This window comes from Montipora foliosa, chromosome 9 (genome assembly GCF_036669935.1).
Source record: "Montipora foliosa isolate CH-2021 chromosome 9, ASM3666993v2, whole genome shotgun sequence".
Lineage (NCBI taxonomy): Eukaryota > Metazoa > Cnidaria > Anthozoa > Scleractinia > Acroporidae > Montipora > Montipora foliosa.
In genome coordinates this window covers 6,121,680-6,140,417 of record NC_090877.1, presented here as the reverse complement: position 1 = coordinate 6,140,417, position 18,738 = coordinate 6,121,680, and the positions used below count along the sequence as shown (strand labels likewise).

The 18,738-nt window shown below is 39.1% G+C and overlaps 1 protein-coding gene and 1 pseudogene across 1 annotated transcript; one reads left to right on the top strand and one right to left on the bottom strand.

The window, feature by feature from the left end:
- Window positions 1–248: 248 nt before the first annotated feature.
- On the top strand, window positions 249–15,421 carry LOC137969770 (alpha-L-fucosidase-like). Its single transcript, XM_068816126.1, has 8 exons — window positions 249–701; window positions 3,157–3,263; window positions 3,790–3,920; window positions 4,740–4,873; window positions 5,826–5,923; window positions 8,037–8,169; window positions 13,571–13,741; window positions 14,745–15,421. Exons 1-8 carry the CDS (start codon window positions 337–339, stop codon window positions 14,995–14,997), a joined length of 1,392 nt encoding a protein of 463 aa, XP_068672227.1. The 5' UTR covers window positions 249–336; the 3' UTR covers window positions 14,998–15,421.
- LOC137970300 (uncharacterized) lies at window positions 12,365–13,483 on the bottom strand (annotated as a pseudogene).
- Window positions 15,422–18,738: the final 3,317 nt, after the last annotated feature.

Below are 18,738 nucleotides of genomic sequence, written 5' to 3'. Positions count from 1 at the left end.
TAATTACTTTGGCCAATCAAAAAGGACGGACACAATCCAGTAAACGAACGAAAACTCGAAGTAATTACACGAAGGCAACACAAAGCGCGGGAAAATGTGCACGCGCAAGCAAAGATTGGTTATGTTTCACTTCTGATTGGTTGAGAAAATAGCACGAAAACTTTGAACCAATCACTGAGTGAAGTAATGCAAAACCAAAGTCCTCTATCACGTGATAAAGTCCCAAAAACCCCCTAACGTATTACGTAAAGTATTTTTCGGCTTTGATCATACCGAAGGAGTTGCGTGAACGCAAAGTTCGCCCCTTTCCGTCAAGTTAGCTTGTGTGCGCTGAACATGGGTGATTTTCACTGTTTCCTGACATTAACGGTGCTTTTGGTGGTCATTGCAACTAGTTTCACAGCCAGCCAAGCCCAGAAATATGAAGCTACTTGGGAAAGTCTAGACCGTAGGCCCATTCCGTATTGGTATGATGAAGCAAAATTTGGAATTATCATGCATTGGGGACTTTATTCAGTTCCCAGTTTTGGTAGTGAGTGGTTTTGGTATAGCTGGAAGGGCAAAAAATCCCCTGAGTACGTTGCTTTTATGGAAAAGAACTATCCACCTGGATTTTCATACCCAGATTTTGCTCCCATGTTTACTGCTGAGTTTTTCAATCCAGATGAATTTGCTCAACTTGTGTCCAACTCTGGGGCGAGGTAATGGAAGGCGTTGTTTTAGAAATGGTATCTTCCTTTCTAACCTAATTGAGACTTGCTTTAAATCGTAGGCTCTGTTGTGGTGAGTGTTTTTAAATGCCTTACAGGCACACCATCTTACCTATCGATAATTTTCACGTGACTACCTCGTTACGAAAATAAGTATGCCAGTTGTGCTTGAGGAAGCTAGAAATAGTTTCGCTTTTTTCACACAAATAAACGTATTCTGTTCTTAGATGTAGTTAGCATATCAAGACGAAACTTGGCTAGGGTATTAAGCACCCATCAGAGGAACATAATTATTTTGTCTGTTTTGAAAAACAGGAATGGTGAAATCTTCACATGCAGAATTGTCACATAATGGTAGATGTTAAAGAAAAGGAAAGTAACTTAATTTAAGTGTTTAGTCCGCCATTTGCCTTCTCGAAGCATGGTTAGCGCTAACCAGTGTTAAATACCATGGAAACCTATAGCTTTTGATATCTCTAAACCAATGGTTAGCGCTAACCAGCCTTCCAGAAACCGGACCCACTTCAGTATTTAGATTGATGTTAATTTAATTTAATATTTACTAGAATTTATAGATTTGATAGCATAGTTTTTTAGATATTTGAATTCTGTATTTTTTTAATGTTTGAGGGCCACAAGTTCATTAGCTTTTAGCTATGGTATTTAGTGTTACCCTCCATAAATAAAGTGTGTATGTATGTATGTATGTAGTCGTTCTAGCTCTGGAACACTATAAATTGGGCACACTGTAAACTGAAATCGATAAATCAAATCAAATGAAATGAAATGTTGGTTTTTGAGGAGACAAGAAAACTGGAGTACCCGGGAAAGATCCTCTCGGTGCAGAGTAGAGAACCAACTAACTCAACCCACATTTGATGCTGAGTGTGGGAATCTGACCCGGGCCACATTGGTGGCAGGCAAGTGCTCTTGTCACTGCGACATTCCTGCAGCCTAAGAAATCTACCATAAAATTTAAATTCGAGGGGGTTCGTTTACACATTCAGCATTTATGGCTGTGCAAAGTTTGTCACCGGCTCAATAGACCTCTTTTTAGCTTGTACTGTTTTGTTTTCCCATTTCAGACCCCGTGATGTTACTCTAGAGAAAAGTTTCTTACAAATGTTGTCTTATGCACGTGCATATGTACACATAACTTAAATAATTATGAAATAGCCAAAGGAAAACCCCTTGAGAGCATCGTGTGGTATGAAATGGGAAAACAAAATGTACTTAAGCTAAATAGAGTCCATAGATGCTGTGTACATGGAGCTATAGGCCAAGGGAGATGGACTTAAGTGCAGAAATTTAGTACATTTTCTGAATAGGAGATATCTTTTTATATTCCATCTGTATAGGAACTAAAAGAAAGGTAAGCAAAACCCGGCCAGCCATTTTGATTTCTCAGATGACAGGAGCAGTTTTAAAATTATAGCATGCAATGGTTTATGTGCATGCTGTCAACTGAAAACCCTTTTGAACCTCCTTAAGAGTGTTTGTTCCAGCACCTTTGTATTGGTAATTACATGATTTCAAGTGCAATTTGGAATTAATGAGCATGTGGAATTTTTGTAGAGACCAACAAAATTGCACTGGCCTTTGGTCTTTGAACAATTTACAAGTATGGTTTTATTCTAGATTGTATAAGGGATATTAATAATCATTATAAAGTAGAGCCTGCAGACAAGTGGGACACTGTCTATCAAGAATCTAGATGGACAAGTTCATAGTTCCCAGAGGGGGATGTCTTGTAACTCAGTGGGTCCAGTGGGTGTGCATGTAGGGTTACAGAGGTTTTACATGTAGTTAGAATTCTGCCTCTAGAGGGCTCTGATTTTTCAGTTGTCCTTCCACTTGGTGCCAAGCAACTGGCTCACCATCCTTCTCATGGACACATTACACTGTCCAACGTCAACAATTTCATAACTATCTGTGAGTTTCTTTCATCATTGACCAATCATGATCACAGTGCACTGAATTGCCTGTTTTGTGCAAATTATGAATTACTATGCCTCTCCTACATTGTGTCACCTGAAAATGTCAATTGATCAGAATCAAGGAATTTTTCCAAGTACTGTATACTATCAAAGTAAATGAAAGGAGATTCCACAGCAGCCTCATGGCACACTCCTGCCTAGGAAATATTCTGACCATTTTTAACTCCCAAAGGCTGCAATTCTTTTGGTTAGTTCTGATATTAACAACATCTCGTTGGTTTATTCAGAAATATGTTCCTGAAGTCTATTATTGATATAGCTTTTGGCAACCACTCTTGCTTCAAGATAGTACTTTACATGTAGGCTATTTAGAAGAGTGGACTTCCTGGTTTAGAATCAGCTAGAGGCTGTTACCTATGTGCTGACTGAAAGAAGTGTAACCTTTTGGGGACAAAGATGAATTCTTATTCACTTTTATTGGTTCTTGTGTTTTGACTGGGATAACACAGATACTATGTTCTAACCACCAAGCATCATGATGGTTGGACCAACTGGAAATCGAATGTGTCTTGGAATTACAATGCAGTTGATACTGGCCCACATATGGACCTTGTTGGTGAGTACAATGTATAAATACATAATTATTAATCACTCAGGGGGAAACCCCCAGGAGGCAATATATTAATGGGTTAATACATGTGTATAAGCAAATTTTTATGTGCAACAGTTTTACTGAAGCTATTTGAAGCATACTTTATCAGATCAGGGTCAGTTTCCTAGAAAAAGTCTTAAGGATATCCAGTCTTGTTGCCATTCTAGGAAAACTTGCATGAACTTGCCTCAAACTTTGAATGATTGAATTAAGACAAAACTTGTCATGTTGCAGCCAAATAGAGCATGTTTCCCTCGTGACGTGTCCACGCTTAGATGAAAAGAACGGTACAAGTGCATGGATTGATTTCTTTCACTACCCTGTGCAATGGTCAATCAGATTGCTTTTGAACTTTTCACATACATGTACAAATTATGGAAAAGATAAAAGAAACTTAAGAAGTTTTTCTAATTCTTTTCAAAAGAACACTTGGTTTTGTCATGTAAGATGGTAATTATCATAATTTTTTCTTTTCTTTATTACTTGATAGCGGCTCTTGCCAATTCCTTTCGTGAAAAAACAGATGTTCACTTTGGATTGTACTTTTCACTGTTTGAGTGGTTTCATCCTTTGTACCTAAAGGACCAGGAAAATCAGTATCACACTCAAGAATATGTCAAGGTACATACATGTACAGTGTACATAGAGGAAATTTCAAAAATTGTTTACTTTCACAGGCACAAAATATCATTGTACAGTTTTGATATAACAAACTGGTTACTTTATTAAAATTTGTGTTTGTTTCCAGAGGTGGGGGTGTTTTGTGTCAAAATAGTGTCGATTTATAAATGTAATGATTTGCCCAATGCAAGGCAGGTTGCAAACAGGATTGGTGTTTTTCCTTTGGGCAAGTCATAAACAATATGCGTTTTATTAGAGCATGTACATGTAATGTTTTTGCCTTGTCAAAACACAAAATCCGTAATTTTATGTAGGTTCTTTTAATGTCCCACAGAGTTTACATGTATGAACAAGCATAATTTTTGAGACAGGGCCTAGAGACCACTTTCATAATGGCAACCTCCTTTTTATGTACATTCATTTGTATTTATGTTAATTAGACCTACTGCCCTCATTTTGAAACAAAATTCTTTTGAGATTTTCGTGTCATACATGTAGCAAGGCTAGAAAGGCTCATTAGCATTAAACTTAAGAATATTTTATTTGGCTGCCATTATGAAAGAGATCCAGTCCTTTTCTTACAGGACTCAAAAGTCTAACCATTTGCCGATTTATATTACAAAGGCAATACTTTCTCCTCAGTCATAACCAAGTCCGATAGTGTTGCTTTGTCCAGGGTATGAACCTGTGACAGTGTCAAATCCACCTTTAGTTACCTTACAGTACCTTAGTTACTGTGCGTGCCATTTATGACATGTCTGCATCTTTAGGCATTTGTTTATGAATCTTATTGTTGTAATGTTGTTGTTTTTTTAACAGGCTATTTCCACACCACAAATTTATGACCTAGTGAAAAAGTATGAGCCAGATGTCCTGTGGACTGATGGAGATTGGGAGGCAAGTTCAGACTACTGGATGAGCAAGGAGTTTCTGGCATGGCTATACAATGACAGGTGTCTTGAGTGTTTGTGTGTGTAAAGCTGGGAGTGAAGTAAATACATGTAACTTAAGGGTGAGTGTAGCCCTGAGAGTGACTGTTGTTGAAGATTGGTGTTACAAAATCGATTCCTGAAGTCATGTTACTCTGAAGATGACTTCCACTACATATCCATTGTTGAAACATCATTCACTTCTTTTAGACTATCAAGCTCCATCCAGGTATAATGTTTATTAAGTTACCCGTAGGTTACCTGTAGGCTATGGGTTGAAGTGGAGGCAATCAACTTAATATCAAGATCATATACTTGATGATAAACCTATTAGTAGCCTGACAAACTGTACAATGAGAACAACATACTTCTGTGCAAAAGTAAATGTTCTAAAATTAATTTTAAAGCACATGGAGCGTGGAGTATTGCTGGAGTGTGAGCGTTTCCCAAAACACGAGATGTTACATAGGGTTAGGGCCGGGGTTAACCCATTGACTCCCAGGGGTTCCCCATTGATAAGTAAAATCGTCTGGCGATAGACAGCTCTTAGACTAGTAAAATACTAAGTCTGGCTGGCTTACGCCAGTTTGGGCGTCAAGGGGTTAAACAGTGTAGCAGCATCTATTGTCACATTGCTGGCACCAGATGAGATTATTTTTTTTTGTGAATAATTTTATTGTCTTGTTATTAATCCATTGACTCCTAAGAGTGCGATATAAGAGATTTTACTCGGTCCAACGCCAGACGATTTTACTCGTCAAAGGGGCGCGGTTCAGAAGTCAGTGGGTTAACAACCTCTACATTCACTCAAAAGCTATGTCCTCATTAAATAAGCAAAGCAAAGAAGATGCACAGTGCTACTGATCTTTAGTGAAATTACTGTACAGCTCTCTCGTTGCATGTAATTAATTGTATTGTTGTTCAAATAAACCGTGTGCATGCGGTTATCAATATTATTTTATTTGTTATTTGACAGCCCTGTTAAGGACACAGTGGTTGTTAATGACCGATGGGGAAATGACTCTCGTCAGCATCATGGAGGTGTATTGACTGTTCCAGATCGCTTCAATCCAAGTAAGTTTGGTTGAAGCGTTATGCCCTTGTGATAATGCCATAAAATTATTAATATCACCCAACTAGTGGACTAATGCAAATCCTCCATTTTGATTAGCTACGCTACTAGAGGAAGTTATTATTAATAATCCTCGAGTAGTGAAAAGCGTGACATTTTCTTTAGTTTTTTTCCCAAATAAATATTTCTTTAACTTGCATTTGCTAACTTTATTATTGCCTTTTCTGTCCGACTAGTTGGGTGATACTAAAACAATAATTTGTCCTTAAGGGCCACAGGTCAATAGCCTATTCGGCTTTGCCTCGTGGGCTATTGACCCATAGCCTTTGCGGGCCACAGGTCTAATTGTTAAATAACATAACCAAAACACCTTGTAACAGTTTGTGCCATCCTTTGTCTTCTTTGAATGTCTCTCGCTTATTAACTTGTCCAGCCTTCTTTCACTTGCGCTGGCAAATTGCTTTACGGGTAGTTCGGGTAAAAAAAATTAATACTCTCTAAGACACGACGTTTTAAGTCTTTTTTTCATAAAGCCGCGAAGAAATTTCAGCATTTCCAGTGGTAGACTGGTCGGTCACTATTGACCCCTGAGGGAATTGATATAATGTAGCACTAAAAGAAATATGACATTTACATGAACTGTTGTTCATGTAATAAATATTGTGCATCATGGTGCATGACTTGGTGACAAAGTTAAGTGTGTTTTACATGAATAGGATGTACTTAAAATTCAATGTTTTAAAATGGTACTATTTAGGGCTTTATGCTTATTAATTCATAAAAAAGAAATGATTGTTTGCAGGGTCCAAAATTAACTTTTTTATATGGGTGCCAACAGGCGACTAGATAAAAATTTTCAGTCGCCAGATGGCAAATTGTGATCGCCAAAAGTTTTCACCTGAAAAGGCATGGGTTGAACTTTTTTATGGATACCAGAAAGCAACAACCATGCGGTCTTGTGTATGTGTAAAGCATTATTTTTCGCTTTTGAAAGCTGACATTTTGGAGAGAAAATATATCCGACCTCAAAAGTAATAAAGAAATCCATCTGCCCTTAGTTTGCTGAAAATCTCAGCCACAGAAACACTAGTCGCGTTCTGTTGCACACAAGCTACCATGTTGTTACCATGCTACGTTCCTGGAACCAGTCCCTTGAATCTCTTTCATGAAAACATGAAAAACATCGGCAGTATAAAAAGTAAGACACCTGTTGGCAAATGGCTCTGAACTTAATAGCAGGATGCCCACTGGCGCCAGTACTCAATTCTTAGTCGCATTGGTGACCAAGGAAGGCGCAATTTCGGACCCTTGTTTGAAGGATTGAAGTGATCCTCTCACTTATCTGGACAATAATATTTAAGCAAATTATTGTCTCTCATATGACAAGTTCAGGCAGCTTCAACGTGATGAAATGTACCAGAAATTAGCAGTTTCATTTGTCTCGTTTATGAGTCCCTGTTGCAAAATAGGTTTATAATGGAATCAAAAATATTGTTTTCGTGCTCTGGAATCATGATTTTAAAATAAAATATGAATTTTTTTTTCTGTACTCAGAGCGCAATTAAAAACTTACAAGTGGGATATTTCTTTCGGATCCACCAAACTTCGTCTGCCACAATGCAAATTTTGCCACAGAAAGAACACATTCAAACGCCACATCTGGGAGGCAGTTGAGATACGATTATGTAGGCCCTCTTTGAACAGAGACAATGGCTTCGAATTAGCCAGCATCTATGACACCATCTTAGCTCTCTGGGGACCATTATATAACCCTTCTTAACATTCAAATTTGCATTGTGGCTGGCAAAGTTTGGTGGATCCGAACAAAATATCACACTTTTAAGTTTTTAATTGCACTCGGAGTACAGAAAAAGAAATTCAGGGTTATAATGGGTCAAATCCAGTGTTGTGATGGGATGAGTTTGATCCAATATATCAATTTCTGATTATTACATGAACGTTTGCCATGATTATTGTCGCAGCAGACATGGTTGGTCAGGGTACAACAAGGGAAAATATTTGTTGAAAGTTTAACTTAAGAGTTCACAGTCATCTTTGTGAAAGGTGCAATAATAGTCTTGTAATATTAAAACCATTCAAATAACTTGCCTGCAGAGGTGTTACAGAAAAAGAAATGGGAAGATGCTACAACTGTTGACATGCATTCTTGGGGATACAGGAGAAATGCCAATATTGAAGACTTCCAAACCACTAATGAACTTGTTACCCTTCTTGCTCAGGCAGTGAGGTGAGAAAAGGAAAGAAAGTTTTATTTTGCATTGCTTTGGAGGCAGGGGCGGATACAGGATTTTAAAAAGGGGGGTGGACAAGGAATGGACCATTAGATATTCTAGGGGAGGGGGCATGCAGAAATCCCCCTCAATGCCAGCTGTCAAGCTGAATGGGGAAAATATAAAAAAAAATCATGCAAAGCCATGGCTTACGAAAAAAGCTAGCTCACATGCTACTCCAGGAAAAAAGTTGCACAAGACGAAAAAGCTGAATCCAACCCATCCCCCTAAAATACCCAATGGTCCGTCCCTAAAGAGGCAGCATTGGCGTATTTACTGTTACCGTAGTCACATGGCCGGAACCGCAAGGTTTTGAACTCAGTTGGAACACGATGAAACAACTTCACAATTGGTGTGTCTTCTTAGATGATGTTTCCTCCAAATTCAATAAGCTAAGAATACCATACTTACAACCTGATTATTGACTGAGTAGGCAAGCTGACATCATTCATCTTGGATGCATTGCCATGTACTTGTTGCACACCTGATTGCGATGGATGCGAACACTGTGGCAATACATCGCATTCACAGCTAAGTATGAAAGCCTTTCGGTAGTCATTGTGCTCCTAAGCCACGTACCGTATTTACCTGTGTATAAGTCGACCCCCCATTTTTGATGGCGAAAAAAGCAATTTCTTAATTTCTTTGTTCAATGTTACTGGGACACTAATTACGTGGAATGCCGAAGGCATCCACGTCTTAAAACCGGGCTGGTGTCTTTTTTTTGTTGGTAATCGCAAATGTGCATACCCCATGGATATTGAATTAATCTCCGATCGGGTGGACTGACTTATATTCCCTCCAATATTTCCAAACTTCCCTGCCCCGAGGGGAGCTCCTATACTTCCAAACCAAGCGTTTCTTCTCTGCTAGCGCGTTAGACCACTCGGCCACCGTGACATACTTCCGTAAGTCTGGTGAAAGCAAATATTTATAATAGAATCTTTCCGCCCGCCATGATTGTTTCAGTATTAAACTATTCGATAAAGTGGATACATGCTTTTTCTTTGAGAAAGGCAAGCTTTAAAGGTAAGGAGAATTTTCTACATTATTTCTAGATCTTGCTTCTTACTTGTGTGTTCCACTGTGAACACATTATTATTTTGCATAGAACGAATACTTCATTAGAAGCATTTTGCATAGAACGAATACGTACTCCAATATTTCTTGGGAACCAGTTTGTTCGCCGTTTTGACGTAGAAAGAAAATAAGAAAATAGCTTTCAACAGCCAAACAAGATAAAAATGAAATCAAGTTAAAAAAAAACGAATTAGCTATCGCCGTCACGGGGACTTTGCAGCTGTCCCCCATCCAAGTACTAACCTCATTCGGAGGAGCTTAACTTCAGCTGACACTTGGACTAGCATCAACGATTGTGATCTTTGTGTTAAATTCGCACATAGATCTTGTCGAACTTTATAACACTTGAAAGAAAAAAAAACGCACTTACAAAAACCAGGTGTTATGCCGTCATTTTGTCACAGATGCATCCTTTGTTTCGTGAGTTGTCAGTAAACACGCAAGGTATAACTTGATCACAGGCGGCCGCTAAAATCGATGTCACTTTCGATTTTGCGATTTTACTTGTATGACCAAAAGTACGATAGAAAAATTGAACTCTGATGGAACGTAACAAAAATCTCCCGAAATGTTTTTCGCTGATGGCAAATTGTTTTATTCTCGATCGACACTTCCTAAAAGTTCCTTCTGCTCTCCTTAAAAACTACATATTAATCTTCATTTACTGTTTCGTCAATATTTGTTTTGCATAAAGCAGGCTAGCAAAATCTGTACTTTGCTTTGTTCGCATTTTTGAGCGTTAAAATAGAATTTTTGGTCGTATGTTCCTGACAGCAAAAGTCGCATATTTTGACGTCCCCCATCCAGATACTAACCCCGCTGGAAAGGGAAACTTTAGTAACATTGGTCTTGGAAAGGTGTCAGAAGCTCAGAGTACACGCTTAAGCTTGTGGTGAGAAAGAAGTTGTAAATGATCAACATGTCAGCTTTGAAGCCAAATGTTTCTAGATTTCCTTTTATTTTCCTCAATTGTTCTGGGCTTAGTATTTTACTGAACCACATGTCTTCTTAGAGGGTATATAGCAAAGATGTCTACCATGGCACCGTAATGATTTACGATACCAAACAATGTCGTGTACTATTAGAGCTACATATTGTGCAAGGACTTGAATCTCGTGGAAAAAACAAAACGCAGCTCAGTTGACAGTTATGGAAAAAAACACTGTCAAGTTACTGCACTACCACACGCAATGCGTACTTACTTTAAAAAATATCCCGTATCTCCTCAATTCCACCCCCTCCCCCCTCCCTCCCCCCCACCAGACTAAAAATCCCGTATCCCCATAATTTGTTTTACCTAATTATCCCGTATCCTGATCGCTTCTCGGGCTTTTTGCTAAGATTAGTTTCTCGGCCAAGGGCTACGGTCAAGTACTATTGTACAGCGTACGGTACTTTTTCAGTGCCGTAAGGGGCAGGCACAGAACAGTTTCGGCTGTTTGTCTGTTCTCTCGAGAAACGATGACAAGGGTTTTTTGGGTTTTTTGTTCAGCTCGAGTGTAGAATCAGGACGAACTGTTGTAGTTTCTGAGAACTATTTACTACTTGTAGCTTTTGTTGAGTTTTGAATCGATGATAGAGGGAGTTTTGACGATCTCAATCCGGACTGGACTACTGGATTTAATAATTTTCTAAACGAGATTTCAAGTTATTGTGGAACGTTTGGTACCAAGTTACTGAAATCAAGATTATGGAATTGTAAAATCAGAACTTTGGACTGGACTATAGAACATGCAATTACGGAATTTTTGAGCATTGAGAGAAATAGAGCGCGGATGTTGTCTTCTTGTCTTCGCCACGGCAAATTTATACAGTTTGCAAGGAACTAAACCAGGATTACAGAACCAGACGTCGATTACAGGGCCCGGTTGTTCGAAAGCCAATTACCTTAATCCAGGATTAGCATAAACTTTTGTTTCATGTTTTCAAATTTTTGGTCACAGTTTCCTTTGCTTATTTTTGTTTTTCAAGATTGACTTCTTCTAATGTAAAGTTTTACTGAGTATCAGCCTTGAACAGCATTTGGGAGTAGAGGATAAAACTCGGTTTAAAACCCAGTTTCTGAACAACTGGCCCAGGATGATAAGTTGTTGAACTGTGATTTGTAATAAGTTTTTTGGATGATTTAAGGCTGATCCTGTAATTTTTGGATGAAAGGAGTTAACGAAGGAAGTAAAACTGTAGGATTTGAATTAAGTCTCCTTCCAAAAAATAAACAAATAAAAGATCCTGTATCCTGATAACCTGCTAATAGGGCTTCGTTGTTTGCATTTGCAAATTTAGTAACATTAGTAATGAGTTTTTACAACAAAAAACTTTAAGTTATATTACAGATGTATCTTTCTGGTAATCTTTCTCCATTTTCCGAAGTCTACCTGTACTTAAAGTTGACTGTAACTGGACAATTTGTGTTAATTGTTTGCGCATTCCACGGATACGCCTTTGTAGGCGTCTTGTCTTGTATTCTTCGATTTCTGGAAATGTGGATACACAAAAAAATCAGGGCCTCAAGCGCTTAATAGTTTTGTGGTTCAGCAGTTGTTGTATATGCGGGCATTTTGTCCTTGAGTTTCGAAAAAATTCTCTGAAAATCGAACATGCAAACCTCAAACTAACCTGTTTCGTTGTTCAACGATAAAGGGCTTTAGAGGATAATCACAACATCACAGAAGCAGGAGTCAATCTTTGAAAATAACTTGTGAACGATGCAAAAATGTGCAAGGTTTAATTGGTCCTTGACTTATAATTTCTCACATGATAAACAAAACAAAACTCATAAACCAAACAATACAAAGTTTGCAAAAGCATTTAATCAGCCAGGTTTGTATAAAGAAGAGTGACACTGCTTGCACGCAAACACGAGGTATTGCGCCAGGGTACTAGGCCGTTGAACGATTGCGTTTGTTTGAAGAAACAGAAATGCCTTTTAGAGCTTTCTGCCTTTGAAAAACAAAAATTTCCAGTGTCTGTTTCATATTTGTGGTTGTGAGTATCTTCAACATTTAGATTTGGACAAATCCTTTTTCATTTCAACTGGAATTGCTTACATTCATTTTGAAGTCTTTTGTTGGCTTTGTCCACTGCGTTCGTTATGCCCAAGACAATATTATTATGTTAATTTTGAATAAAGTACTTAGCTGGAACTTGGCTCAAAATCTTTGACCTGTGTATAAGTCGAGGGCGATTTTTGGAGCTTCTTTTGAGGCCATAAAAGGTCGACTTATACACGGGTAAATACAGTATGTACCCTTCTTACACAGGAGAACGATGGCTCCGCTTCCGTGCTGCCTATTGGCAGTATAGCTAGAATCTTGAGCAGCTCCCGGACATTAGGGAAAAACAAGTTATCAGCATGTTTTGACAAAAGGCATCATACAGAGACATTGTCTAACGCCTGCTGCTCACAATAACTTTTCCAACGGCAGAGTTCACTTTCAAAGGCTGATGAGATCGGCAGCAAGTGTTCCCACTTCCCTTGCAGTACCTTCGCAAGTTCTGCTGTTCTCTCAGATGACTTGGTAACGATTACTGTAGGAATAAGAGCACAAAGCTCGTAGTGTGCCTGCTTTTCCTTGCTGAATCGGCATTCCAGTTCTGAGCAGATGACGTCCAGGAAAGGTATTGCCACTGCCCGCTTCCAGTAATCTGCGACTGACTCTCCCGGTTCTCCTGGTTCTGCTGCCCACTGCACACACATGGACGTTCTTTGGTAGATTGTACAAGCTCAGAAAGATTCAATACTTTCTGGTACATGCGCAAAAACCACACATCGATTTCATTGCGAATGAACTTTTCTTGCTCTATATTATTTCATTTGACTTTTAACAAAGAGATGGAAACAGATTTGTTTCTATTTCACTGTTAATCGCATTTTTGTTATTTTTACTCTAAAAAGGGGGTGGAAATCCACCCAATCCACCCCCCCCCCCCCCCTGTATCCGCCCCTTGGAGGGTGGGGTATTGTGACAAGGGTGCTGGATTCTCTGGGTCAGTTGTTGAAGGTCTTGCTCTACCACCATGTTGTTTCTGTGGAGATAGCTCTTCCCTTGCTTGCTGTGTGATGGACAAGTGTTGTACAGTTATGTATTTTTCTTTGTAAAATAATAATAATTTTCTTGTTTCAAACTATTGACACACAAAGATACGATCAGGCTATAAGACCCCTTGTGGCTTATATTAGCACCCACCCATGCACGAGGCAGAGGTACATTTGGCAGTAGACGAATTTTTGCAGCATTTTTCTTATACCCAGCTACTTGTGGTTTTCTTGATGTTTAGTTGTGGTGGAAACTTGCTTCTCAATATTGGGCCAACCAAGGAAGGCATCATAGTCCCAGTATTCCAAGAGCGACTTCTTGAAATGGGCAAGTGGCTGAAGATAAATGGGGAGGCAATCTACTCATCACGGCCTTGGAGAGCACAGAAAGATTCTGTGGCTCCTAATGTTTGGTGAGTGTGTACAGTCTCTCTTTTTTAAGAAATTAACTTGCAGCAGTTTTTGAAACAGCAGTGGTGATTTTTCCATACCCAATTCAATAATTCTGTATTATTTTAAGTTTTATGTAATTGGATCTCCAGCCAACTGGAAGAAGATAGAGTTTTCTCATACTTTTTTAAAACTTTGGCAATAATTATGCAAGACCTTCCAAGTCAATAAGAGGATTGTGATACACGAGTTATTGAGCATTATTTTTTACATCCAGACGAAGCACAATTTAACTTTCATAAGGGAGTGATAATTTTGGCGTAAGGACACAGTCATTCATCTTACGAAAGCTTTAAAAATTACTGAACATACTTGTAATTCTTTGAGTTGTTAAAGGTGGCTGTAGGAGGTTTGATCTTTGGGTGGGCAATTGACCATTTTTTCCTTTGACTTGTTGATCTTGACATATATATAACACATACATACGTTTATTTCACATCCCCATGGGGTTTTTCAGTGAAATATATGACAAGATAAAAAGAAGACAACACAGTAGAAAATTAGGGCCATATTTAACTAAAATTTAAGAAATCAGAAACCTAAATCAAATTATTAATACAAACTGATAATTTAACTATTTCAGTATTCTTATCTGTTAAGTTCAGCTTGCTGTTCATAAGGGAGTCTTTTCCTCATCATAGTCTTATAGTGAGCTAAAACATGAACAAAAAAAATCATTTGTTTTGTCTTGGGATACTAGTTGCTTGACGACGGCAAAAGGACAACTGAAAAATCAGCATCCTAGCATCCGTAATGCCAATAGGTTCAAACTTTCGCTCAGTGGTCGTACTATTCAAACTGAGAGTCCTACGTTTGGATTATGCCTAGAACTCTGATTTTTTATTAAATTTGTTCTTTCACAAATCGCCAAGAAACTACATGTACAGCTGTAGTTTCCCATCCTTCCCATGGGCCTTTACACCTTAAATATTCATTAATAATTATTTTGCCATTTTAATTTTTCAGGTATACAACAACGTTTACAAAACCAGAATTTTTAGCCTATGCAATTGTTGTTGGCGAGTTTCCAACCAATGATACAATAGTGTTAGGAGAACCCATTACAAGTGAGAAAACTATAGTCACAATGCTTGGAGTTGAAAAAGAGTTTGAATGGAGTGCTGCTTCTGTCAAAGGAGGCATTAAAATCAACATTCCACCATCTCTCCAGCTCCCTTCCCCTTACGGCTGGGTTTTCAAACTGGAAAATGCCCGGTAATACCATTTTAAAGTTGGGATCATGGATACTAGGTCAAATTCAAGGGATTTCTTAATGTAGACAGCATTTTGCATATTTTAAGAAATAGTATAGCCAACACCCAAGGGCTTACTACTCTTTAACCAGGAAGTTTGTTAAGGTGAAGGAACAGCTAATATAAGTAGGTCCTTGTACCATAATTTAGCTCATTTAACTGCCTAATGAACTCAGTTTATACAGGTTATACAGGTTTTATACAGGTTCTTGCCTATCATTATCGCACGTGATTATTCCATTCAAAATCATTTGAAAGGATTAAATCTTACAAGTTGTTAGATGATACTACTGCAATAGGTATGGCACACATGCATTGTACACTAAATATTCATTCTAAATCTATGAAAAGGTGCGGTTGTAGTAATAAAAGAAAAACGAAATCCTACAATTTTGTCTCTTATTTTTGTAACAATGAAAGGGCTCCAAGCAAACAATCCAAAGCGTTCCCTGGGTTTTTTTGGTTCTTTCGCAATTTAGTGGCGACTTGAGACCCATTCCGCATGTCAAAAGTATGTGAAAAAAAGGCGGTCACGGGTGAATGAAGAAATGCAATATTTTCTATTTAAATTTGGAATTCATCTTGCAATGACGGGGAGGCCACGTCACTTCAAGATGACCCTGGGAACGAAAGTGACCGTTATATGCCGCCCGAGAAGTTTGGCGGCTTTTTGTGTAAGTTACATATTTCAGTGACAGCGTATTTATGGAACAAGACGCCCTGTAACTCAGTAAGGGTTTACTTGAAACACCATTCGGCAAAAGAGGAGAGACACCTTTTGTGAGGGTTAATACCATGCTGATTGCTCATTGTCGCTGTCGATGCGATCAGTTGCACGAATTCAAACTGGTTTGAATTCGTGCAACTGATCGCAGCGACAAAATTCTGCCGCAGCGACAATGATTTTCACAAAATTACATCCCCGCGACGTGTCGAAGCGACTTATCGCCTAGTGTCCCGGCCTTCAAGCTTTAAAAGCTCGGCTGGTATTTTTTACAGGTCACAGGTCATTGTTTTACCAATACAGAAAGTATCCTAAACATTCATAAAAGCTAACCTTAGGCCTTAAAAACTGCTTTCAGAGACCTACCTCCTTCCCTGTACGACAGTACAGTGCGGGAAAGAAATGTTGGCCCCTAGACCATATGAGACTGATCCCACTCCTACACACAGCTCCAGATCGCCCTTGTCAATTTAGCGTGAAATTTCGATCGATTTGATTCGTCCAAAAAGTCATTGCATCTCTCAGATGGTATGCACTGGAGTCGCGGATTCCACAGTGTACGCACAAGCCCTGTCGCTTTCAGAAATCAAGTTTACGTTTCATAGAATCAAGTTTGCGTTTCGAAGAATCAAGTTTACGTTTCAAGCAATCAAGTTTGTGTTTCAAAGAATCAAGTTTGCGTTTGCGGAATTTAAGATTGCGTTACGAAGAATCAAATTTTGCCCAAATGAATGAGCTAGATCAGGTAGACTTTCACATACCGGACAAAAATGGCAGAGGACAAAAAAACCATTGTTATGAGGAGCAGGGATGGCGCAGTGGTGATGCTCTCTGCCCCGAACACCAGTCCCTCGGAGAGCCTGCTCGCACGCTACAGTGGTGTGGGCACTCGCCTCAAACCAATTTGGCCCGGGCTCGATTCCCAGATCCGGCGGCATATGTGGGCTGAGTTTGTTGGTTTTCTTCTCTGCTCCGAGAGGTTTTTTCCGGGTCTGACTCCGGTTTTCCCCTCTCCTCAAAAACCAATATGGTTTGAAATGAATTAATTTGATTTGATTTCATTTATGCACGACCCCACAAGCTATTTAGCCTTAAAAACAAGGTCGTGTAAAAATAAAGTTAAAGAATTTGTAAAAGATCTATTCCGATTAGGCCTTACTAATTAGAAATTTTTACGTTCGCTTTCTTCTTTTGTTCTGTGGACGTTAATTGTTTCGGATTCGGTATATGAAAGACCAGCCGCTAGGCCGTACGCGGTGACGGTACGGAACACCTTTTTTTCCCAACAAAATAAAAAAAATCAAAAAAATATTATAAGTTTATTGCCTATTTTTTGCATTTTGAAATAATTTCCGTCGGGTGCCTCTGAAGAAACAGCTAAAATCAAACAAGTTTCCTTGATTTTACAAAACGCAAATGAAACAGTTCTGTGCTCAGTTACCAGGCCTTTGAATAAAACCGAGGCTGGTGTTGACCATGCTTTTTATGTAAATTCTGCTGTTGTAATGCTACTGAGTTTCTGTTTACAAAAGAAAAGCAGCTTGTATCAATTAAGCAAGGTCAACTCCAGCCTCATTTTTATTCAAAGGTAACAGAAAGGAAAGGAAAGGAACTTTATTTAATAGACCTTTTTGCAGATACGGCGGCCATTTTGATTTCTATTGTTTCAAATAGTTATTATGGGATGCCCAGGGGGCAAATACATATTAATTTGCCCCCTGGTCATCCCATAATGTCTTTCGAAACAATAGAAATCCGTATCTGCAAAAAGGTCTATTGTCTAGTCGTTCTAATTGGGGACACTGTAAACTGAAATTAACAGATAATTACGGACGGTGCCTACTAATTCAAAGGTATTTTTGCGCGGTTTACTGAATATGCGGGAAGAGCAGATCCAGAAAGAAAATTGGGGGTAACCGCGCATTTTTCGAAAATAATTAATCAACAATATTTGTAAAAAGCTTTAAAATACAAGGCAATGTATGGTGTTCTTTTCCAAATTGAAGCTTAATTATCTCTGAAAAATGCGAGATTACCCCCAATTTTCTTTTTGGATACCAAGATCACTTGCTAAGTTCTGCTTTCTCCCCATAGTTTTGAACCGCGCAACCTGTATAAATAAGCACCAACAATAAGAAATCTGAGTATCCCGAGATGCGCAGAACGTATGCGCAATAACAATAGTAGGCCCCGCCCTTAACGCAAATCAAGTCAAAGCAAATGTGGGCAGGATTTTTTCAGGAGAGGGGAAATCCGAAGTACCCGGAGAAAAACCTCTCGGTGAGTAGAGAACCAATAAAGTTAACCCAATGGCCCTGAGTCTGTGAATCAAACCCGGGCCATATTGGTGGGAGGCGAGTGCTTTCACCACTGGCATCCCTGCACCCACACTCTGGTATCTGAGTATCTTTTTGGACTTTTGACTTTTTTAAAAGTTATTATTATTTTTCGGGTCGCGCTGTGGCTGCGCATGCGTTAGATTTCTCTGTCTCGTACAAGGCCATTCTCGTCACCAGAGCCTCGGTTCGACCCAAGGCTCTGGGAAACTCTGTGTAGGAGAACATTCGCCGTAGGGTTCTTACAGCCAAAAATTGGCTATTTGAACCTTACGGCGCCTGCTCACTCCTCGTGCTAACACTCGGAATGCACCAATTAGAGACGCTTTTGATTGTTCTTCACAAAAACCTATGAGAAGACACTTTGTTTCGGGGTTCCCCTCGGTCAAGAGAAGAGCTCTGGGGTCGAGATTGGTAGAAGGCTAGTCTCCTACGCAGTCGTTCTTTGGTTGGTGATGCAACGCGTGAGGGGAGGAGCGTTGCGTGACCACACAAAAAAGGCTGCATAGGAGACTAGTAAAAGGCGGCCTAAGTGGAATTCGAACCCTGTATCTCTTTCTTCAGAGACAATTGTGATGATCACTAACCCACGGAAGACTACGTGACCAGTAATGGGGGAAATATGTATTGAAGAATTGTTTGCGCGA